This window comes from Pogoniulus pusillus, chromosome 8 (genome assembly GCF_015220805.1).
Source record: "Pogoniulus pusillus isolate bPogPus1 chromosome 8, bPogPus1.pri, whole genome shotgun sequence".
Classification (NCBI taxonomy): domain Eukaryota; kingdom Metazoa; phylum Chordata; class Aves; order Piciformes; family Lybiidae; genus Pogoniulus; species Pogoniulus pusillus.
The window spans coordinates 40,502,387-40,526,433 of record NC_087271.1 but is presented as its reverse complement, the minus strand read 5'-3'; the positions used below and the strand labels follow the sequence as shown (position 1 = coordinate 40,526,433).

General features: G+C 55.1%; 1 protein-coding gene across 6 annotated transcripts in view; it reads right to left on the bottom strand.

Annotated features, from left to right (window-relative positions):
- CACNA1E (calcium voltage-gated channel subunit alpha1 E) overlaps nt 1-24,047 on the bottom strand; it is a 169,703-nt gene that overhangs the window by 61,867 nt on the left and 83,789 nt on the right. For all 6 annotated transcript variants that reach the window (XM_064148192.1, XM_064148189.1, XM_064148188.1 and 3 more), the window contains exon 9: nt 9,518-9,621. In XM_064148192.1, the coding sequence (XP_064004262.1) occupies nt 9,518-9,621 (104 nt within the window). The remainder of the gene's footprint in view (nt 1-9,517; nt 9,622-24,047) is intronic.

Genomic DNA, 24,047 nt, shown 5'->3' with positions numbered 1-24,047 from the left:
CAAGCAGGACCGCACGATCCAAGCGAGAAACACACACAGGGATGTTTGCTTTGCCTTCAGCTCAACCCTGCTGTCCCCTTTAAAAAACCAGGCAGGCTTTCCACAACTCTTAGATTGGGCCTAGAGCAGCTGAGAGTTTTGGGGAGGTCATTATTCCAAAGGAGAGACAACTAAATGACCAAGAGAACAAACACCACCCGCAGAAGCAAGCCACAGGCATTGCAGTTGCAGAGCCTCCATTTCAGCCCCTTTCCAAGGTACATTCCAAGATGAGGTTGGCATCTCTGCCCCCATTGCTCAGGGAAGTCTGCTGCTTGCAGTGTTGCACCAGAGGCAGCAACAGCACGCTCAAGAAAACTGCAGCAAGGTGGTGGAGGCTGTGGCAGCTGCAGCGGTGAGCAGCGGAGATGGGAGCTCTGGGTTTTATTTGCCTCTTACCAGGCAGGGCTGGGCCAAGCAGTGTAGCTTCACCGCTTCAAGAGCCCCGGGCTTTGTTCACAAGCACTCCCACTGGTTCATGCAGTGCTGGAGGAACCTCACTCCTCCCCTTCCCTGCTATGCTCCAGTTTTTATCCTCTGCAAGTGGAGAAGAGCTTGATGGTCTCCATTTGCAAGTGACAGCAATCTGCAGCTAAAAGGCATGTGGCCAGTACTGCAGGTGAGTTACAGCACAGAGGGGGAAAAGTATGACTAATTGTCAGCATTTCATCATGTTAACTTCCCAGGAGCATCTCAGCACTCTAATTGGTGCCTTCAGCACACAGATAGAAGGAATTCAGGATGAAGCATCAAGAGTGAACCCCCCAGTGCAGCTGCTAGAGATGTCACTACACCACTGGAAAACAAACAAACAGCTGCCCACGATGTGCAAAGCACTGGTAACAGCACATGATCCACTGCCAGCACCCCCCAGTGCCTCCTTGCAAGGATGCAGTGGCTCATGGAGGAACTGGGTGTCTCCAAAGCCAGCCACCAAGTCAAAGAGCAGCAGCTATGGCTGCATGATCTCTGTCATTAACCAAGGTGACCAAGCTAAACTCCTCACGTACCTCTTGAAACCACCAAGGGCTGAGGGAACTGGGATTGTTTAGTCTGGAGAAGGGAAAGCTAAGGGAAGACCTCATTGTTCTCTAAAACCCCCTGAAAGGAGGTTGGAATGAGATGGGGGTCACAGAATCAACGAGGTTGGAAGACACCTCCAAGATCATCCAGTCTAACCTAACACCCAGCCCTGTATGATGACCTGGAATGAGCAACTCCAAAAGCTGAGCAACCTGCTCTTAGCTGAAGATCTCTCTGCCCGAGGCAGGGGGAGCCGACTTTAAAGGTCCCTTCCAACCCAAAACATTCAATGATGAAAAATGACTCCACAAAGGACATTGAGGTGCAGGGGCAGGTCCAGAGAAGCACAAAGTAGCTGGTGAGGGGTCTGGAGAAGAGGGCTGGTGAGGGTCAGCTGAGGGAACTGGGGTTGTTCAGTCTGGAGAAAAGGAGGCTGAGGGCAGACCTTCTGGCTCTCTACAACTCCCTGAAAGTGGGTTGGAGCCAGATGGGGGTTGGTCTCTTCTCTCAAGGAACAAGAGAGGAAATGGCCTCAAGCTGCCTCAAGGGAGGTTTAGGTTGGACAAGAGGAACAATTTCTTTCCCTTGAGGGTTGCCAAGGCCTGTCCTAGACTTCCCAGGGCAGTGGTGGAGTCCCCATCCCTGGGAGGGTTTCAAAGCTGTGTAGATGCAGTGCTGAGGGACATGCCCAGAGAGGTTGTGGAGTTTCCTTCTCTGGAGACTTTCAAAACCTGCCTGGCTGCATTCCTGTGTGAACTACCCTGGGGGATGCTGCCTTGGCAGGGAGGCTGCACTGGATCATCTCTCGAGATCTCTTCCAATCTCTACAGTTCTGTGATGCGAGCAGAAAGAAGCAGCTCAGTCTAAGGAGCTCAGTCTAAGGAAGGAGGCGAAGCCAACACCCATGGGTGACCATCAAGCCTCCTCCTGCCTACCCCAGGGTCCACCAGGCCCCCCAGCCTTTAGATCCCACTCCCATTCATCCAGTGTGCACCATGGGCACTCGCCAGTGGCGACAGGAGGAGGATCCCTCTGCCCACTTGGGCAAGCTTGGGGCTCCTGCCTTTCCTGGGGCCAATTAAACAGGGGAGAGGGCAGGGAGGGCAAAGTGGTCACACCTGGGGTGGGAGGAGACTCCAACAGAACCCATGTGCTGTGGGTTTGGGGGAAAGAAGGGGAAACTGCTGTGTGGGGTGGGAAAGGGGAAGTGGTGCTGAAAGGAGGGAGATGGAGAGGAAAAGGAGTGAGATGGAAAGAGGAAGATGGGGGAAAAGAGGAAGATGGAGAGGAAAGGAAAGTGATGGAAAGAAAGGAAGGAAAATGGAGCAAAATGGGAGATGGGGGAGACGTGGGATTAACCTGGACTGTAAAAAACAAAAACCAACAACACCTCCCAAAAAACCCCAACAAACAAACACCCCAAAACCCCCCAGGTGGCCCTGCTCTGGTGGGGGGCTTGGACCAGATGATCTTTTGGGGCCCTTCCAGCCCCTACCATTCTGTGATTCTATGTAAAGCAATCTGTAAGCAAGAATTATCTGCTGAGTGCTGTGTCGAGAGGATCAAGCCCAAGGCTTTCACCCACGGTCCATGCACAACAGGCAGTCCCGAGCAGATCTGCAAGGAGGCACCAGCTAAGAGCCGATCGGAAGAGGCTGCGACGCACTGGCAGCTCGTTTGCAAAGAGGAATCAAAGGGGACAGCCAGCCAGAGCCGTCTCTTTGTTGTGGATTTCTTTCTGCCCTGCCTGGCTGGCAGTAAGAGGAGTCATCATCCCCGGCAGCACCGGGGGGGACACGGCACACCAGAGAGCCGCTCTTGTTCATAAAGGGCTCGGAGGCCCTCCGCAGAGCAGAGGCAGAGACTCACTCACTGAATATGGATGCCCACCTGGCTGCTGAACAGAGATGAAGATCTCAAAGGCTGCTTTGCTTCACTCATGTTCAAATACCACATGGGTGACACAGGAGCTCTGCCAGAACAAAGGGACGAGCGTGGCAGCTTCTCAGCCAAACACGGCCCAACCGAGATGCCTCCCGTGACAGTGCTGGGGGACCTGGCAGGAGGCATCACAGTCCTCCTCCCCATCCCACCCACACCTCCATTCAAAAGCAGCTCCTGCTCATGCATCTCCAAACACAGAACCGGCACAGCCATTTTACATCTCACCTGAGCCACTCCTTGAGCTGCTACAACCATTAAAGAACAACAAACCCAAAGCAACAACCAAGCGGCAACGACGCTCCCCAGCTCGCACGGAGCACTCCTCAGGTGTGTTTGTTGGCACCTTGCTGTCCCTCCCCATCTCCACAGGTCTCCCTGCAGCCTGGTGACTTGTTCCCTGCTTTCCTGTCCACAAACCACCTGCCTCCAAGACACTAATCCTCTTCCTGGATGCTTTTGGCTTCAAACCACCTGACCCAGCTCAAACCCACAGGGTTCAAGTTTTGCATAGAGCCGGTAACAAGAATCATGAAATCAGTCAGGGTTGGAAGGGAGCACCAGGAGCAGCCAGTTCCAAACCCCCTGCCATGCCCAGGGACACCCTACCCTAGAGCAGGCTGCACACAGCCTCAGCCAGCCTGGCCTCAAACACCTCCAGCCATGGGGCCTCAACCACCTCCCTGGGCAACCCATTCCAGCCTCTCACCACTCTCATGCTCAACAACTTCCTCCTCACCTCCAGCCTCACTCTCCCCACCTCCAGCTTTGCTCCATTCCCCCCAGCCCTGGTACTCTCTGAGAGCCTCAGAAGTCCCTCCCTAGCTTTTTTGTAGCCCACTTCAGATGCTGGAAGGCCACAAGAAGGTCCCCTGGGAGCCTCCTCTGCTGCAGCCTGCACAGCCCCAACTCTTTCAGTCTGTGCTCACAGCAGAGCTGCTCCAACCCTCTGAACATCCTCGTGGCTCTTCTCTGGATGTGCTCCAGAATCTCCACAGCCCTCTTGTAATGGGGGCTCCAGAGCTGGATGCAGTACTCCAGGTGGGGTCTCAGCAGAGCAGAGCAGAGGAGGAGAATCACCTCCTGGCCCTGCTGGCCACACTTCTGCTGCAGCCCAGATGCCAGAAGTCCCTGCCTCCACTGAATGTGTACACTTGTTCCTTCAGTGTCCTTATTATTAATTGCTATAAAAATGAATTTTATTCATCATTTGTTATTCCTCAAAATTGGATTGAGGGGGAAAAAACTAATTCAAATTAAGCCAAGTGAAAAGATTTCAGAGATGGTACAGAAGGCTCCTGAAGGAGCTGAAGAAAACTCTCGGGAGACTAGGAAGGCAGCACTAACCCAACCTGAAAGAAGGAAGATCTTAAGACAAAGAAGTCTTGCCAAATTGATCCTTTAATTATAACATTAGTCTTTTCTTTCAAAGGCTTAGTGCAAGAGCTGGGGGTGGGGGGCAGAAAAGACTTAAAGGGAGAAAAGACTGAACATCACCAGGATGAGTGGAAGCAATTAGGAGGATTTAAATTACTCTCTTGTTTGGTACAAGGTAGATGGATTTCACTTTTCTTGCCATTGTGCTCAACTTCTTGCTCTGCCAGTGGCTTCCAGAGGTCTTCTGCAGACTTAAAGACCCAGCTTTCCTAGATCAAGCAGCATCACCTTCCACTCTGCACCCTCTAATCTCCTCACAGGCTCACAGGATGTCAGGGGTTGGAAGAGACCCATGGAGATCATCCAGTCCAACCCCCCTGCCAGAGCAGGACAATGCTATCTAACACAGAGCACAGAGGAACACATCCAGACAGGCCTGGGAAGTCTCCAGAGAAGGAGATTCTACACAACCTCTCTGGGCAGCCTGTTCCAGTGCTGTGGGACCCTTACAGGAAAGAAGTTCCCCCTTGTGCTGAGCTGGAACCCCCTGTGCTGCAACTTACACCCATTGCTCCTTGTCCTGTCCCAGGCAGCAGTGAGCAGAGCCTGTCCCCACCTCCTGGCAGACCTCAGATACTTACAAACATTTATCATATCCCCTCTCAGTCTTCTCTTCTCCTGACTAAGCAGCCCCAGGTCCCTCAGCCTCTCCTCATAAGGCAGCCCTCCAGTACCCTCATTATCCTCCTAGCCCTCTGCTGGACCCTCTCCAGCAGATCCCTGTCCCTCTTCAACTGGGGAGCCCAAAACTGAAGGCAGTATTCAAGATGAGGTCTGACCAGGGCAGAGTAGAGGGGGAGGAGAACCTCCCTTGATCTGCTGGACAGACTCTTCCTAAGACGCCCCAGGATCCCATTGGCCTTCTTGGCCACCAGGGCACATTGCTGTGCCATGGGTAACTGTTAGCCACCAGCACCCCCAGGTCCCTCTCCACAGGGCTGCTCTCCAGCAGTCACCTCCCAGCCTGTACTGGGGAGTTTATTATTCCTCCCCAGATGCAGCACTCTGCACTTGTCCTCTTGCTGCAGACCATGAATTCCAGTCATTATAGCAACTTTGACCCCCTAGAAGGAGACTGGAAGTGCAAGACTGCGTAGGGGAAAGGAGTTCACCAGAGCTACAAGCCTACCTCGACTGGAGGACAGATTCTGCGGTGAATGGAGGAGGGATCCAGGAAAAGGAGACAGAGAAGAGCCAAAGCACAGCCTGCCTGGTATCAGAGACTCCTCGAGTCCTCAGTGTTACTCCTCCAAGCTTGGCTTATTTTTTCTCTTCGCCCTTTCATCTTGCTCTCAGTGACAAGCTAGACACAAGCCAGCGTCTTGCCAGCAAGAACCTGCACAGTGGCTAGGACAGTCAGGCGGTGGCCATTACTGGGATGTATTACTATTGCCATGGCACCGTGCAGGTCACGGGCAGCGGGCACTGGCCAGCGCAGCTCTTCCCCGGTCTCTGCTGCTCTGGAGATGCAGCATGAACACACAGACCCAAACTGTTACACGAGAGGCCACTGCACAGCAGCCCCCCACCCATCTCACAAGGGAGGGGACGCAGATCTTTGCTCAACTCCGCTCTGTGGCAAGCGCAACTTCTGCATGCCCCTGACTCAAAGCCAACCAACCACAGCAGGACAGCAGCCGTAAGGGGGGTGGGGGTCTCAGCCGCCCCTCCCACACCAGAGATGCCTGCACAACACACTTCTCTCTCTGCACTTTAGAGGTTCTCCTTAGGAAGAGGTGCAGAGTAGCGGGGTAGGCTCTGTCCCACCGCGGCAGGGCGCTGGATGGCACCAACCTCAGGCCACAGCGCAGCAGCAGGCAACGTTTGGTATGAGTCTGTCTCAGCATCTTCCCGAGCTCCCGGATCCACCAGCTGCCACGTGGCAGAAAGCAGGGCGTTTCAGCTGGTGCTCCATCCTCCCTGGCTCCCACTGCCTCTCTTCTGGCAGAACGATTTCAGTAGCTTGTGTAGCTTTAAAAGCTGAGCAGTCACATCTCCTTGGGCTTCATACCTGCTCTCAGAGAGGAACAGGGCCAATTTCCACACACACATGCCCCCCCAACGCCTGCTTTCCAGTTAGAATTAATTGATCCATAATTGCACCCGTAGAGGGGGAAAGTTAACAGACACAGTAAAATAAATGCCAAAGCCCCAGCAGAACGGGCTCTGGAAGGCCCTGCCTGGAGCGACTCCATCTCCTCCTAATAGCATATCGCATCCATGTGTGCGCCTCAGTATTTGGAGAGCAAAATCGAGGCGCCGCGGCATGATGGAAATCATTTCTTCTCCTCTCCCACATACTTTGCGCTTAGGAGCAGATGGATCCAGGCTGTTTACATCACAGAGGTCATGCCTCAGCTTAACAGTTGGGGAACTGACTGCTGGGAGAGATGCGCATCACAAGCAGGAGCTTGCTAAATCTGGGCTCCGGCAAACTTCGGATGGTGGCGAGTTAAACACACAAATGTCCTCCTGCAGCCTCTTCGCATTCAAGACCTGCCTCGGGTGTTCGATTGCTTCCCCTGAAGAAAACCGCTGCAGAGAGGAAGCGAGGGCAGAGGGAGGCAGCTCTGCAGCAGCTGGCGAGCATGAACTTTGAGCGGGAGGCTGGAAATCCCAGGTGGACCTCGCCATTCGCCGGCGCAGATGGCGCGGTGCGCGGGCGGCGCGGGCGCAGGCTAGCAGGGCTCGCCGCTGCGCCCCGGGGTAACAGAGCGAGCGCCATGTCAGCTGGCTGCGCTGCCTCCCTTCCCCCAGCGCTGGGGAGAGGTTTCTTGCGCGTGGAGACGTTTCCCATGGAGCTCATCCCCCAAGTGATGTTCTCTCCTCCCAGCTCAACCATGCAGGGGGATCTGGGCAGATCCTGCCTGCTCATCCAGGTCATAGGCTGGGGGATGCAAAGGACACCCTTCCCCTCAAGCAGCAGAGCCAAGTACTCTCTTCCAGCACAGGAAGATGGCAAGAAGTGCTAAACCCAATAAAGCTAAGCAAGCAACGCTGGCAGCAAGGCCTTTCTCATGGCACCCGAGGACATACGTTGTCTAGATGAGGAAGTACCTTCTCCTGCCTCACAGCACCAGGCATCAGTGTTGGCAAGCACCACTGCTGAGGTCCAGCACCAGCCAAGCCACAGAGGATGCCTGCAGCTGTGGCCAGGCAGGTGGACACACGTGGTGGCCTTGCCATCAGGTGGCAGAGCACAGCTCACCACCTCCACTTGCTCACCTCGCTCAGCCCTCCGGGGAGCTGAACAGTCGAGCCTTCCCCTAGGTATCTGGCACACCACAAGAGCATCTCCACTGCCAATTAGGCCACCCACCCACTTGCATCCTTCCCCAATACAAACCCTATCAGCCACAAACAAACAGTGGAAATGCCAGCCGGTGCCTAGGAAGAGCCCTAGACAATTGTGTCCAATTCAGTGGCCACAAGAACAGCTGCCTTGCACAGGCCCAGAGCAAAAAGAAACTAAGCAGGGGCCAGAGCATGGGCTGTGCATCCCACTTGGCACCCTGTGCTCCTCCTGCCAGCAGCTGACTTCCAGGTCAGAGAGGTGAAACTTTGCCACATCCCTAGACTGCTCTCAGCCTCACACCAGCACCACACAATGTGCTGCACTGATGGGATTCAACACAGCAGGAAGGGGTCCTTCCAGCTACCCAGCCCCAAGCCTCATTTTGACTGGAAAAGACCTGCAAGATCATTGAGTCTAACCATCAAGCCAGCACCACCAGAGCCATGAGATCATGCCCCAAAGTGCTGTGTCCACACATGTTTTCAACACCTGCAGGGACGGTGAATACACCACCTCCCTGGGCAGCCTCTTCCAATTCTTGACCAAGTCGGCTTCCTAACTTCCCTCCTCTGGCCAAGCTCCTGCTTGACACTGGCACTAAGCTGGACTTTGCTCAAATCCCCAAGCTGGATGTGGCACAAGAATGTAAAAACCACTGAACACTGCTTGGACACTCTCATCCTCCAGAGGAGCTCCCTCCCGGCTACACTGTGTGAAGTTCTCCTGCAGCCTGTTCCCAGAGTCTCTGGCCTCAGTCAGACCCCAGACCAAGCACTGAACAAATTCAATCCACCACCAGATCCTGAAGTCTAGCCTACTACTCCAGAAGCACTGCTACCACCACCACACCTCAGCTAACAGCAACACCCAGGACAGTATCAGAAATGACCAGGACCAGTCTCCATATTGATCCTGCATCAAAGGGCTTTCCAGATGGCCAAACCAGTGCTGCAGTGGCTTTGTCTTCCCTGCCATCACGAGCAATTAGGAGAAAATCCTGGCCTTCTGCAGGGTCACAGTGCTCCTGCTGCCACCCGTGGCCAGGGCAAAGGAGCCCACATCCCCCTCCCAGTGCAGAAGAGGACATACTATTTCCATGCCCCACCCCCTGTCAGAAGTTGAGGATGCACTGATGCGACCACAGTTCATTGTCATGGAGACAAGAAGCCTTTTTCTCTCCAAACCCAGCTTAAGGGCTTGGATTAAAACCTCCTTTCCCCAGGGAAGAGCTGAAGAGGAACAATTGCATTGTCCCTACCTCCCTGGCTTTTTCATGTGCACTCCAGACACCTCCACCTTCATCACTGGGCATGTCCCAGCCACAGCCTGCATGGCATAGATGTGCCCCACATCATTCCCAAACCCAGACCAGCCCATGTCCACCACACTCCATCAGCCAGCAAATACATGTCCCACTACAGACACACTCTGGACTCAAACACATTTCCATAAGCCCCCTACCGTGTCTCTCCCTCTAGCAACTCCCAAGCAAGCAGAAGATCAACACTGACCACTTCTTGCAGGAGGCCAAACCTCTGAGCTCTTCAACAAGGCAAAACAACAAGAAAGCATCTTTAAGGCTTCCCCTTTCCCAGCTCCTTGGGGAGTGAAGGAGCTGAGTTGAGCTGAGGAGAGATCCTTTGCTGTCAGGGAGGTAGGTTTGGAGGAGATAGGGGTAAAGAGCTACTGGAGCTGAGGGACACACAGCAGCAGGAAGAGTCAGAGGGGCTCAGAGACATGCAACAGGCACGGCCTGGAGAGGAAGGATGGCATCTCACTTACCCTGACAGCACTCCCAGGACAAGGTTGAGGACAAAGAAGGATCCAATGATGATGAGGGGGATGAAGTACAGCCAGTTCCAGGTGGCTCCTAAGGCATCGTTGGTCTGGAGGGAGGAAAAAAACACACTCGTGTGGACATTTGCCTTCTCCAGCAGCAGCCAGGTGAGAGGGATGGTATGTTAGCTTCAGCACAGCAGCAGTTCTTGCTCAGGCTGACCACAGCAAGCTCCTGTGGGTGATGTGGCCATGCCTGTCAAACCTGGTTGGGCACCAGGCGCTGGGGAGCTCCCAGTCAGCCCTGCCTCGATGCCCCTAGGCGCATCCCTGCCCATGGCACAGGGCTTGGAACTAGATGCATGTGCCCCAGCCACACTGCCCTCTATGAAGAGAAGTTCTCATTGAGCAGGTCTGCTCTCTCTGCTTCCTCCTACCATTCCTGTGGGGACGCTGGGCATGTAAGACAGTGTCAGAGGTGCAGGGCCCTGCAGCCCCAAGTTTTGCCCAACAGCTATGAAGGCTGTGGGCAAGCCCTGCTCAGTCCCTCCAGACATCTCTTCAGGGAGGTTTTTAACCCAGCAGCTCCCCTCTGTCCCTCGCAGCTGCTTCCCAGACCCCATTTGTCCTCCGGTGTCAGGCACGGCGCACATGACGCCAGGCGGGAGGGTGATGCGGCAGAACGTGACTGTCTGGGGGAGGTGGTATCAATCTCGTTGCAATGAAAGGCTCTTTCTCTTTCCTCTCTCTTCCCCCCTCTCCCCCTGCTAATTAAGCCCTCGTCTTCGTCTGAGTCACTGGCACCATGTCTCCTGGTCGGCCAGCGCAGGAGCTGAGCCGAGCTCCGCAGGGGAGAAGCTCGTCTCCAGGACTCCACCCTGCTGGAGGCTTTCTCCGGTGACCAAGGCATGGGCAGGAACCGCGGCAACTCTGCTGCCCTGACACTGAGCCCGAGGCAAGAAGCACATCCCACCGCAGACACCGATCACAGCACCAGGAGGTGGATGCTGTGGGCAGAGGTGTTGAGGAGGACCTGGCACACAGCAGCAATCAGGGCTTGGAGCTCAAGTGTCTGAAGACACTTACCACCCTCCTCTTCCAGCACCGGGGAAACCACACACATCTTCTCCAGGTCCTGCACTCTCCTGCTCTACCGACAGCCCTTCTCCTCAGGACCACGAGAGAAGTGAGCACAGAAAGGGGCACGGGAATCCCATGCAGCCAGTGCTCACCACCACCCTCCTGAGACACCCAAGCCACTGTACCCTGCTCTAACAGCATCGTTTGCCATGGCTTAAGTCTTGAAGGCATCGTGCAACCCCTCAGTCTGAGCTTGGCTGGTACCCTGCCAAGATGCCATTGGGTACCTTCCACCTGTGCCAGAAGGGCTTGTCTTTGCAACTGGCTCCTGCCCAAAACCCACAGGCCTTGCCTAAAGTCCTTGGCACGGAGGATACAGAAGAGATGAGCTCATTTCCTACGGGTGAAGAAGACATCTTCCCCAGGCTTGGCCATGGCTACTCCTCCTGAGGCCTCTCCAGCACCACTCAGCAGGAGAGGGAGGGGATGAGATGGTGATGCAGAGGGTGATCTCCCCAGGGCTACCAGCCAGCGATGCCAGCAGTAGCATCCAGACCACCTCCTCCTGCACTGTCTTGTGGACACAGCCAAAGCTGGTGGCACTGAGAATGGGCAGCTGGGAAAGGTGAGGCAGGGGCTTGGCAGCTCCTGATGGGATGGGTCCCCTGCAATCCCAACCTCTATGTGCATTTGAGTCCCCAGCTCCTATTGGAGTGGAGGTGAGGGGGATTGGAGAGATTTTAGGGGGCTGAAGGGGTTACATGTCCTGGCACTGCACATCCAGCAGCTCCAGGAGAGGCATTGCTGAGGCACGAGAGGGGATGGGGAGCTGCAGTAACCATCCCACAAAACCAAGCTCACATTCCTGGCTAAAGCAAGCTCAGAGATGGCCCCAACCACCCTGGCCGATGACAGCAGCCCCCGGAAGAGTCCTGCCCCGAGCAGCCACACCAGCCTCCCTGGTGCCAGCTTTACTGAGATTCCCTAGGCCCAAGACAGAACTTCCCAGGGTACACCCCAACATACCCTTATAAAACCAGGGGCTGGTGATGTCCAGCCAGGCTGTGATGGCCTCAGTCTGTAATGTGGTACCTGCTCACTTCAACTGCCAAAGTCTGCCCCTTTTTCTCTCTACAAAGCTGGAAGAGTTGCTCTGGCACCCTGCAGCACCCAGGCTGCAGAGGTCCCAGGCAAGGAGGAACAAGAGGGCATTTCTGGAAGACAGGAGGGGCTTGGCATTTCACAGGCCCTACCTCTACCCCTGCTTCTCCAGCCCATAAAGCACTCACTGAAGCAGGACATCAGCACACACAGGAGATGCATTCCCACCTCTCCACTCCCAAAGCCAAAGCTCATCTACCCAGACAGCCAAAGCAACCACCATGCCTGCCCATGTGTCCTGTCAGCCCCAAAGCTGTGCCCCACAGTGCTCTCCCCAGCCTGGAGGGAAGACACAGGCTGCCAAGATCTTGACCAGTTGCAGAGTCCAGACCCCCTCATGTCACATAATGTTGCTCAGATCTTGCCAGCACCGTTCCAGCTGGAAGGCTCCTCAAGCAGATGCTCTAAAGGCTACTCTAATTTTCAGCCTAAGTGTATTTGCAGTCATTTTGCTCTTCTCCTGCCAGCGTTGGCCTTTGGCTGAAGCAGCTCCTCCTCCCATTTCCCATGCTGATGTGTTCACAGGTAGCCACCATGGCCATCCCCAGCCTCTGCTTTGCTAGCTCCCTCCAGTTCTCCCTTGCATGGCTAGCTCTCCCCCGCTATTTTGCCTAGCGGCCCTTTCCCTGCTCCAGTCTGAGCTCAGTTCATCTTTCCTGGACACAAGAGACCTCAGTGAGTCACTCTGATGGGTCCTACTCCATCTCTGCAGGAGATGATGGTCCTTCCATCCTGCAGTCACCCTGTGCTCACTTGCTCATCCCCTCCTCCACACTGCTACCTCCCAACCAGAAAGATTTGGGCTCCTAGGAGATATCTTTGCTGTTCCTCAGCAAGCACACAGCTTTCCACTTCTCACCGCATCCCACATCTCTTCCTTCAGCCCTTAAACTCCTCCAGCCTAGGGTGGCAGCCTCCATCCCCCCCAGCTCCATGAAGCCACCAATGCTAGGAACAGGAAAGCCTGTGAGCCACCCCTGAGGAGCCCCCCTGGTCACCAGCAGCCACTGCGTGCCCTCAGCACTATCCCCACACAGCTCCCTTCCCTGCCTGCCTCGCAGCGTTCCTCTTTTCCTTCCCTTCTTCTCCACTCCATTAACACTTCCACGGAGCAAAAGCTTTACTACAAAGAGCAGCTCCACACATTTCCGGGTCTCTGATGCCAGGTTAGCCTGGCATGACCTATCTTTGGCAAACCCATGATGCATTTTCCTCTTCTGCCTTCCAAATCTGTTCTGAAATGGCAAGCGATCGAGGTCAGGCTTCCAGTCCTATTCCTGCCTGCCTTACTTATTTTCCCCTCCTCCCCCCACTTTTAAATATAGGCCTTGCATTCACTGTTCTCCAGTCAGATGGTGCCTCCCCCAACTCGATGGAGTTGTTAAAAATACTTGCTACCAGACCTGCCATTTCATGTGCCAGCTCCCTCCAAGCATGGCGGGCGGAGGGGAAGCCATCCTGAGCACCAGGCTGATGGCCATGATGGTGTCAGCCCTTGGCTTCCACACTGGCTGCACTCCTGGCCATGTCCTCCTTCCTATTACCCAGCCTTTTGTTGCCTCTGTGTTGGCCAGAAGCCAGGGTAAGATACCCATGCATGCTCAGATCTCATTCCATCTGCATTTCTCGCCACCTCTTTGAGCATCCTTCATGAAGTTCCTTCCATCTGCATCTTATCACAGAATCAACCAGGCTGGAAGAGACCTCCAAGCTCATCCAGCCCAGCCTAGCACCCAGCCCTGGCCAATCAACCAGACCATGGCACTAAGTGCCCCAGCCAGGCTTGGCTTCAACACCTCCAGTGACAGTGACTCCACCACCTCCCTGGGCAGCCCATTCCAATGCCAATCACTCTCTCTAGCAGGAACTTCCTCCTAACATCCAGCCTAGACCTCCTCTGGAATAACTTGAGACTGTGTCCCCTTGTTCTGTTGCTGCTTGCCTGGCAGCAGAGCCCAACTCCACCTGGCTACAGCCTCCCTTCAGGTAGTTGTAGTCAGCAGTGAGGTCTGCCCTGAACCTCCTCTTCTCCATCCATCTCACCATCCCTTTGAGTGTCCTTCATGAAGTCCATGCCAGCATGACTTCTTGTGGCTCCCCTACCACTTTCTAACTTCTTTGTCACCAAGATGTGGTTGCCTTGGCTGAGCAGCCTCTTTTCTCACCCCTTTGGGGCATCATCCCTTTGTGGGGCAGTGGTCCATTGCTCTCGACCACTGTGCCTTCCTGCATGTCTTCTTCTGCTTTGCTGAAGGTCCCAGGAGGTTACCATGTGCAGACACCCAGAGTTTAATCCCCAAATGACACAAATGTTTTAACTCCTTTAACAAAGAAACTCCTTGCTCCTTGTGCAGCAGGCCAGGTTCCGTCACTCAACCAAGTCCTCTGGGAAACAGAGCAGCTGCCCAGTGCCTGATCTTTGCTACTTCTTCCCTTTAAGACAACCAACTGTCCATTATGCACCCCACAGCCTAAAGCACCACCACCAAACTTGAGTACTGTGTCCACACCTTGAGTGCTGTATCCAGCTCTGGGCTCCTCCATTCAAGAGAGATGTTGAGGTGCTGGAAGGTGTCCAGAGAAGGGCAGCAAGGCTGGGGAGGGGCCTGGAGCACAGCCCTGTGAGGAGAGGCTGAGGGAGCTGGGGAGGTGCAGCCTGCAGAAGAGGAGGCTCAGGGCAGAGCTCATTGCTGCCTGCAGCTACCTCAAGGGACATTGTAGCCAGGTGGGGTTGGGCTCTGCTGCCAGGCAACAGAAGAAGGGGACACAGCCTCAAGCTGTGCCAGGGGAGGTCTAGGCTGGATGTTAGGAGGAAGTTCCTGCTAGAGAGAGTGATTGGCATTGGAATGGGCTGCCCAGGGAGGTGGTGGAGTCTCTGTCCCTGGAGGTGCTCAAGCCAAGCCTGGATGAGGCACTTAGTGCCATGGTCTGGTTGACTGGACAGGGCTGGATGAGCTTGGAGGTCTCTTCCAACCAGATTGATTCTATGAACTCTCCCGTGGCCATCAGACCAAGGAACACATTTGCTGCTGTCTCCATACACAGCCAAGACACCAACAGAACCCAGTGTGACCGCGCTGCTGAGGAGAGCGGAGCTGCCACTTCCCCAGGGAGCTACACACCCCAGGGTGCTTGGTTATGCCAAGACATTGGTGGAAATCCCCAGCTGGAGCTGATCCACCACACTCACATCTCAGACACGACCCATCCTGATGCCAGCAAAGCCTCCAAACCCTGATGCCAGCAAGGCATGAAAGCAGAACCCTCGGGAGGAAAGGCAGCCAGCATGGCAAGTCCCCAGCCAGCAGGTGAACCCCCAGCAGCTCCCACATGTCAGTCCCTGGCTCGAGGTGATTCTTTCAGCAGCTCTTGTGTTGTTCTGTGGTTTGTTGGGCTGGATTTTCTTCCAGGGGGCAGGAAAAGGCGCAGGGAGCTGCAGAAGCAGGTCTCACTCAGGGGGCCAGAAGCCTAAAGAAATCTAAATATACACCAAGAGTTGAATGCAAAGCACAAGCTCACAGCCCACACACCCCCTCCCTCGGGCTACACTGGTGTGGGAAACTTTAGGAGCTCTTTGCTATAGGAGAAGGGAAAAAAACCAAAGGAACCACAAAACAACTAAATCCTCACAAATTCAGTCTCTCCTGCCTACAAATAAACAGAGAGCATGTTCTGCCTGCTCTGCCTGCTCCAGGTGACTATAATGGCCTCTCATTCCCACTAGTTTGGGGAAGAGGACTGGGGACCAAGGCTGTGGGTACCAAACTCATCTGGGGAGCAGCAGGGCCCAGGGAGCCACTGGATTTCATTCACACAGAGATCCCCTCTCGTTGATTCTCCAATGTCTACCAGAAGAGTTGAGCTCCCACTTCAGGCTTTCCTTGGAGAACAGGGAAGCTGACCCCTCCCATCAAGTGATGTGTCCTGGACACCTCCACATCTATCTGGGCCAGCATCACCGGCATACAGTGATGTGAGCCAGGTCCCCTCTCAAAATCCATCCACATTAGGAGAGAGCTTCTGTAGTTTCTGTTTGAATCCAGACCAAAATGGCAAGTAATTAGATTGGGTTAATCTAGACTCATTACTGTGGCCAACTGGCCCTGACGTGCTCGAGGGATGGGGCAGCAGCATGCTGCAGGGAAGGAGTCAGCCCACAGGACCTCCAGCAGCACAGCCAGACCCATTCTGCTCTCATCATGGTCCTCCCCCAGGGATCTCCCATGCCATGGAGAGCCACGGCTTTGCCTGCAGTGCAGGCAGGTTTTACTGAGCAGGGACGAGGTGACCAAGTCACCAAGGCTGGGCAGGAGAGGTCTGTCTGCTCCCCCAGCTGCAGTCCTAGTGAGGGGGTTTGGTGATGATAGGGAAAGACAGGAGGCTTCACCCTGGTTGCTATGCCTGCTTTGCCCAGCATTTGCCAGGGGCTTGCTGCCTGACACGGAGGGCAGACCAGACCTGCTGGGACAGCAGATGCAGAACTACCACAGCTGCCTTGATTTGTACACCAAATCCTCAGCTCAGCAACTCATGGTGGGCTTTGCCAGGTGGTGAAACCCACCATACCCCCTCCACAGGTGATGCCATCATCCCTCTAGCATCACCACTGTGGCTCCAACTTGTTCCTCCTTGCAGACCACTGCTGCTTCCAGCTGAGGATCACACACAGGCCAGCAGCAACAGCTTCAAAATCTCCATATCCCAACAGAAAGGAGGAAAAACAACTTTTAAAATGCCTTCCAGCAGATTCCTTGGGCTAACCAGTTCCCTCAGGACCTCAGCACCCACTGCCTGCTCTCCCCAGCCCAGTAACAGATCTCTCCCTTCCCTTTAATAGCAGTAATTTGATCTCCGGCATGCAGGACCATGCCTCACTCCCTGCCAGCCCTGCCTGGTATCCATCAGCGACCCCAGCACTGGACAAGATCTGAATGAAAATCCTTTGCTTTTCCCAATCAGCTTAATGAGGAAATTGGTGCATTTCCTTTGCAGGGTCAGGGCTGGCCCATGGAGGGACATAGCCTGCCACAGCCACGTTGCCAGGGTGTCCTGGAAGGATGGGCACCTCCTGCACTGCCCAACGCCCCATCTGTGGCACTGCCTTTTGCTGGTCTTGTGATGGTTTGGGAGTAGCAGGGACAGAGAGGAGTCCCTGCAGAGGGGTGCAGAAAACCCAGCAAAGCCTGTTTGTGTGTGCAGAGAAGAAGAAGGAGTGGGGAGACAGCAACCCCCCTGGTTTCATAGAATCAGCCAGGTTGGAAGAGAGCTCCAAGCTCAGCCAGTCCAACCTAGCACCCAGCCCTGGCCAACCAACCAGACTATGGCACTAAGTGCCCCAGCCAGGCTTGGCTTCAACACCTCCAGGGACAGTGACTCCACCACCTCCCTGGGCAGCCCATTCCAATGCCAATCACTCTCTCTGCCAACAACTTCCTCCTAACAGCCAGCCTGAACCTCCCCTGGCACAACTTGAGACTGTGTGCCCTTGTTCTGTTGCTGGCTGCCTGTACTGCTGGAAGCATTACTAATGACCAGAACATTTGCAAAGGGCATGGAAACCAATTATTAACCAAACACAGAACTGTTTTCATTTGGAAAAGACCTACAGAACCATCAAACCCAAACACCAATCCAGCACTGCCATATCCCACCACAAAGCACTGCATCCACATGGCTTTTCAATACCTCCAGGGATAGGGACTCCACCATTGCCCTGGGCAACCTGTTCCAGGACTTGACAAACCTTTTGGGGCAGAAATTTTCCTTGATGTCCAACCTAGACTTTCCCAGGCAAAACTTGAGGCCTTTTGCTCTGTTACTTGGGAGAAGAGACTTTTTCCAACCTCTTTTCAGGGAGTTGCAGAGAGCAAGAAGGTCTCCCCTCAGCCTGCTTTTCCTCAAGCTAACCAATCCCAGTTCCCTCAGCTGCTCCTCAAAGGACTCAGGCACAAGAACCCTCTGACCTGTTCTCTTCCAATTTAAGGAGCTGCATCCAGTTGCCCCAGTATCAATTTGCAGACCCCATCCCTACATGTGCTGCTTCCCTCTCCTCAGCCGTCCCTCACTGTGACACCACAGCTGCCCTCACCTCTGCTCCTGAATCTCCACCTTTCTCCTCCTGCACCCCCCAGCCCCAGGTGTGGGCACTGCATAGCTGCCCCACAGGCAGCAAGAACTTCTCCTGCTGTGCAAAGCTCAGCAGCCTTCCTTAGACCCAGTGCTTGCCTAAGGCTGCACCAGTGCTCCCAGTGCAGATCTTCCGTGCCAGGCTAGGACACAGCCCAGTGCCACTGCCCCTCCAGCTTGACCTGGATCCTCTGCCTTGCTGTGCAGCCCAGTTTCCTACCAATCACCTTTGGAGCTTGGTGGTTGCCAGGCTGGATCCCTGCTCTGTTTCGAGCATGCTGCAAGCCAAGAGAGGCAGATCAGGCTCCATCAAATGTGATTCTGTCCCTCACCTCCACACTGGTGAGACTCCAGCTGCAGTGCTGGGTCCAGCTCTGGACTCCTCAGCACAAGGCAGACATAGACCTCCTGTTGGAGAGGAGCCAGAGAAGGGCACAGGAATGATGTGAGGTCTGAAGCCACTCCACTGTGAGGACAGAGCTGGGGTTGGTTAGCCTGGAGAAGAGGAGGCTCAGGGCAGAGCTCATTGCTGTCTGCAGCTGCCTGCAGGGAGGCTGCAGCCAGGTGGGGTTGGGCTCTGCTGCCAGGCAAGCAGCAACAGAACAAGGGGACACAGCCCCAAGTTGTGCCAGGGGAGGTCTAAGCTGGATGTTAGGAGGAAGTTCCTGCTAGAGAGAGTGATTGGCATTGGAATGGGCTGCCCAGGGAGGTGGTGGAGTCGCTGTCCCTGGAGGTGTTCAAGAGGAGACTGGAATTGGTGCTTGGAGCCATGGTCTGGTTGACTGGATAGGGCTGGGTGCTAGGTTGGACTGGGTGATCTTGGAGGTCTCTTCCATCCTGGTTGATTCTATGACAGGCTGAGAGAGCTGAGATTGTTCAGCCTAGAGAAGGCTCCAGGGAGACCCAGTTGTGGCTTTTCAGTACTTAAACAGGCCAACAAGAAAGCTGGGGACAGGCTTTTCAGCAGGGCCTGTTGTGACAGGATGAGAGGTGATGGTTTGAAAGTAAAAGAGGGGGAGTTAAGGCTAGACAGAAGGAAGAAATGCTTTACACTGAGGATGGTGACAAGCTGGCTCAGGTTCCCAGAGAGGTAGTAGATGTCCCATCCCTGGGAGCACCCCAGGTCAGGTTGTTGGGGCTCTGAACAACCTGGGCTAGTCGAAAACATCCCTGCTTACTGCAGGGCCTTTACAGGACCCTTCCAACCCAAACCATTTGATGGTTCTATCTTTCCTGGAGGCCAGAGAAGATCCCCAGCTCCAGCTGCAGTATCTAGGGCAGCAGACACCCCTCACCTCAACACCCCCAAGAGCCCAGCCCAGACACACAGCAGCATGTGCAGCAACACGGAGGTGTGGAACCGCTCCGCAAAGCCTCCTCAGCACCAAACCCACCCAGGGGATTAAACCTCTGAGCTTAACAAAGAGGATCGGCAGAGGGGCCTGGCAGCACCAAGACACCTTCCCACCTCCTCTCCACGAGCCTGGAGCTGGCAGGCAGAGCTGGAGCATTGGCAGTGGAGCATCAGTGGCTCCGCTGGCCCTTGGCTTTGCCCTTCCTGCCGGCAGCCGACCCAGGAGCGAGACTTGCCCGCGCCAGGCAGCAGGGTGTGGGCAGCAGCTTCTGCCAGAGCCTGCCTGCAAAGCTGGCCACCAGCAGACACAGCTTGTTTCTTGCTGTGTCATTTCAGCACACACGCAAGGAAAAGGAAGGGGGGGTGGGGGAAAGGCAGGGACATTTGGCAAGCTGGGGAGGGTCTGGCTTTGCTGAGCGAGGAGAAGGAGCTGCTCCCTGCGGAGGGAGGGCAGGCAGAAGCAGGCTGGCTGCCACGCACGTGCCCGGCTGGGGTGGGCTCAGCACCCACGGCTGGCAGCACACGAGCTGCCAGCTTGGGCACAACAGGAGCCCTTTAGGGAAAATCAGCTCTTTTCCTTGAAAGTCAGGCAGGTTTTAAACCTCCAGGGCAGAACTCGAAGCCTCCTTTCTGCATCATAGAATGGTTTGGGTCGGACAGGACCTTAAAGATCATCATTATGGGTGTAAGTTGCAGCACAGGAGGTTCCACCTCAACACAACCTTACTGTAAGGGTCCCAGAGCCCTGGCACAGGCTGCCCAGAGAGGCTGTGGAGTCTCCTTCTCTGGAGACTTTCAAGGCCTGTCTGGATGTGTTCCTGTGTGACCTGAGCTAGGTTGTGTGGTGCTGCTCTGGCAGGGGGGTTGGACTGGATGATCTCCTTGGGTCCCTTCCAACCCCTAACATCCTGCGAGCCTGTGATCTAGTTTCAAACCCCTGCCATGGTCAGGGACCCCTTCCACTAGACCAGGTTGGTCAAGGCCTCACCCAACCTGGCCTTGAACACCTCAAGGGAGGGGCATCCACAACCTCCCTGGGTAGCCTGTTCCAGTGTTTCACCACCCTCACTGCAAAGAGCTTCTTCCTAGTACGCAGTCCAACTCTGCCCTCCTCAGCTTCAACCCATTCTCTTTTGTCCTACCACTACAAGCCCCTGTAAGACGTCCCTCACTAACTCCATCACACTAGAAGCACTTGGTCTTTCTTGGCTTGGAGTTAAAAAGCAGGACAAGGCTCTGTCCCCTTTGCAGCCCCTGTATCCTGCCCTGCCCCAGCACACCCTGCTGCGCCTGCACAGCCAGGAGCCACCAGGAATAGCTGCAGAGGCATTAAGATCTATGCTTGCTACCAAGCTGCTCAGAGCCCTGGGTGTTGATTAAATTTTCATACCTCCCTGACAGGACATGTTTTGTGTGTTGTGTTTTAATTTAAAACACACAAGAAGGGACTCCTCTTTTCCCTTTGCAAGCATTCCTGCTGGAGAGCCTGACATCATCCCAGGGCACAGAGGGGTAAAAAGCTAAGTGCTTTCCCCCTCTCACCATCCCTCCCATCTCCTCCTCCACTCTCCAGCCTCCCTCCCTCCTCCTCCTCCTCTTCCCAGACACCAGCTCTAGCCAGCAGGACACCTTTCTGGAAGCCAGTGTTACCCATCACACTCCCAGTTTCACCCTCCACAGTGCCTGAAGGAGCAACGGAGCAAACTCAGCCCTGGTGTCACCGCTGCACTGAGCCTCTCCAGTGCTTTGCCCACCACTGTGGTGTTAGGACAGGTGGTGTTCTGTAGGGGCCTTTGCACCACTTGTTCTAGCAGCAGAGTTCCCACAACCCTCGGCATGTGGCCAGCACCACTGAAGTTCTCATACTGGGAGCAGGGAGCCCAGGGGACAGGCACCCACGTTCAAAGGAGCTGCAGCAGCCTCTGGGAGCACCAAGGCTCAGGGAGGTTTCTAGGCTCAGTTCCAGGTGCAAGCAAACCTCATCCTTAGCCAAGCAGTTTTTCTGGCCCCTGCCTCACATGAAGCCAGGCACTGCCATCGTTCCCCAAAAGGCAAGAAGAGAAACCCACCCAGCCTTGCGTGATGCTTGGGTCCCACTCACACTGGTCACGCACAGGTGTGTCCCAGAGAGCAGCTGAGCATGCTGAGTGGTCGTAGAATGGTTTCAGTTGGAAGGGACCTCAGAGCCTTGAGGGCCAGAGAATCCAACCTGGCCATGAACACTTCCAGGGAGGAGGCATCCAGAACCACCCTGGGCAGCCTGTTTCAGTCTCTCACCAGCCTCACCGTAAAGAATTTCTTCCTGGTATCCAGTCTGAATCTACTCTCTTCCAGCTTCAATCCATTCCCTCTTGTCCTATTACTAAAAGCCCTTAGAGAAAGCCAATCTCCATTTTTCTCATAGTCCTCCTTCAGGTACTGAAAGGCTGCTCTAAGGTCTCCCTAGAGCTTTCTCTTCTCCAGGCTGAACAGCCCCAGCTCTCTCAGCCTGGTCATGACTGTGACACCCCAGGAATTCATGCTAACAAGTGATGAGCAATTTTGCATGCATGCACCTCAGAAAATAGCTGCTGTGTGCCAGGTGCCTCCTTTGAGTCCTGACTGGTGCAGCTGGGAACCTGGCAGGGAGCAGGACTGCCAAGCTGTGCACCCTTCTCCCATTTATGGAACCATAGAATCAACCAGCTTGGGAGAGACCTCCAAGCCCAGTCAGCCCAACCTAGCACTCAGCCCCGTCCAATCAACCAGACCATGGCACCAAGTGCCCCATCCAGTGTTTTCTTGAACACCTCCAGGGACAGTGACTCCACCACCTCCCTGAGCAGCCCCTTCCAATGCCAACCACTCTCCCTGTGCTCCAGTGCACCTCTGCCATTCACTTCTCAGAATGGGCATTTCACCATGACTCAAAACCAAGCCCCAGCAGAAAATCTCAGGTTTGGTGCTTCATGGTCAAACCCAAGTCATCTTCTGACAGCCCAGCTCTGCATCCAGCAGCGTGAAACCCCAACCTCTGCCCATCATGAGATATGTCTTGCACATGATGAGACTGACCTCACACACGGTGACATCCATCTGGGTCCCTTTGCACCCCACCTGCAGAGAAGACCCTAGGCACAGTGGCACTGCTGGGCTCTGGGGTGTCCTCCCTTTGCACTGCCCTGGCCACAGCACCTTGAGCACGCTGGAAGCACGTGGTGGCTGAGTCACCTTCTCTGCCAGCTCCCTCCCTTGCAGCAGCTCATGTTCTACAGCCACTCTCGCAGCGCCTCTGCCAGCAGGCTCTGCCTGCGCGGCGCTCACTTCACACCTCACAAGTGCCTCTGCAGCTGCTCGCTGCCTGCAGAAGGCTGCTCAGCCCTGCACGGGGCTGCAGGACTCCACACTCCATCTCCCCCGAGGCTGTGGCACACAAATCTTCCCACAACCACAGTCCTTCTCTGAGTATTTTGGAAGCTGCCAAGGACTCCATTCTCTTTCTTCCAGCAAACGTTCTCCTACTGCTGCAAAAGCTCCCAAAGGCTCCTGGCAGCTTCTAAGGCTCCTCAGACCTTCTTACTCTCCTTCTGCCCTCTAGCCTCAATCCCTTGTGTCATGAGAGGCCTTTTGGGTTGCTGATCAGGTAGCCCTTGCCAGACATTTTTCACTGGCAGCACAGGTGCACTTCCAGCACTGCTTTAATGCCTGCGCTTGAAGAGCAAATACCTTATGCACTGTTGCTAACAGACCAGCCCTGAGCAAAGGCAGGTTGGCTCTGTGCATGACCTAACTATGGCTTATCACTGCCATGCAGCCACTCCTGCCTGCCTGCAGCTTGCTCTGGCTCTCAGGAATTTACTGGAGCCACAACTTAGAATGATAGAACTGCTGAGGTAGGAAGGAGACCTTTGAGATCATCACGCCCAACCACCTGCCTAGAGCTCACAATCCCACTACTAATGCCAGGCTACCACCACTAAATCAACCTGATGGCTAGATCCATGCAGGAAAACAGCCTTTCCCAGCACAACAGGCTCTGCTTCTCTGCTCTGGCCATGCTGGATTTGGGAAACACTCAGAGTCTCTCCCAGCAAGAGCAGAGGGTGCCCAAGGCTGGACATGCAGAGGCTGAGGGGAGACCTCATTGCTCTCTACAACCAAACTGAAAGGAGGTTGTAGTGAGGCAGGAGTCAGTCTCTTCTCCTTGGTATCAGGTGACAGAACAAGAGGAAGTGGCCTGAAATTCTGCCAGGGGAGGTTAGGGTTGGAGATTAGGAACCAATTTATTTCCTGGAAGAGTGGTGAGGCATTGGAGCAGGCTGTCCAGGAAGGTGCTGGAGGCACTGTCCTGAAGAGGGGCAAAAAATGTGTAGACATGGCACTCTGGGCCATGCTTTAATGGCCACGGTAGTGTCAGGCCAACAGCTGGACTCAATGACCGTAGAGGTCTTTTCCAACCAAAACAAAGCCACATTCTGTGATTCTCCAGCCCCATGCTTGTACTCATGGCAGCCACATGCAGCTTCGGCAACCGCCTGCAACTGCAACGGCTCGCACCCTGCGGCGGCCTCGGTTCCCGCGAGCGATGCTGGCAGGAGGCGCGGGCAGCCCTCGCTGCCCTGGCTACAAGCAGCAGCTCTCTCCCTGCGGGCACCCCCACTCGTGTGTCCATCAGCCCCGAGCTCAGCGGCTGCCGCGCGGCACGGCCGGTGCTCCCAGCTCCAGGGAGCGCAGAGCCATGCTCCGGGCAGGAGGCTGGGCCAGGCAGAGCTGGCCTCTCTCCTGCAGAGCCCACCAAACCAGCCCACAGCCTCAGCACGTGCTTGCCACGGGTGG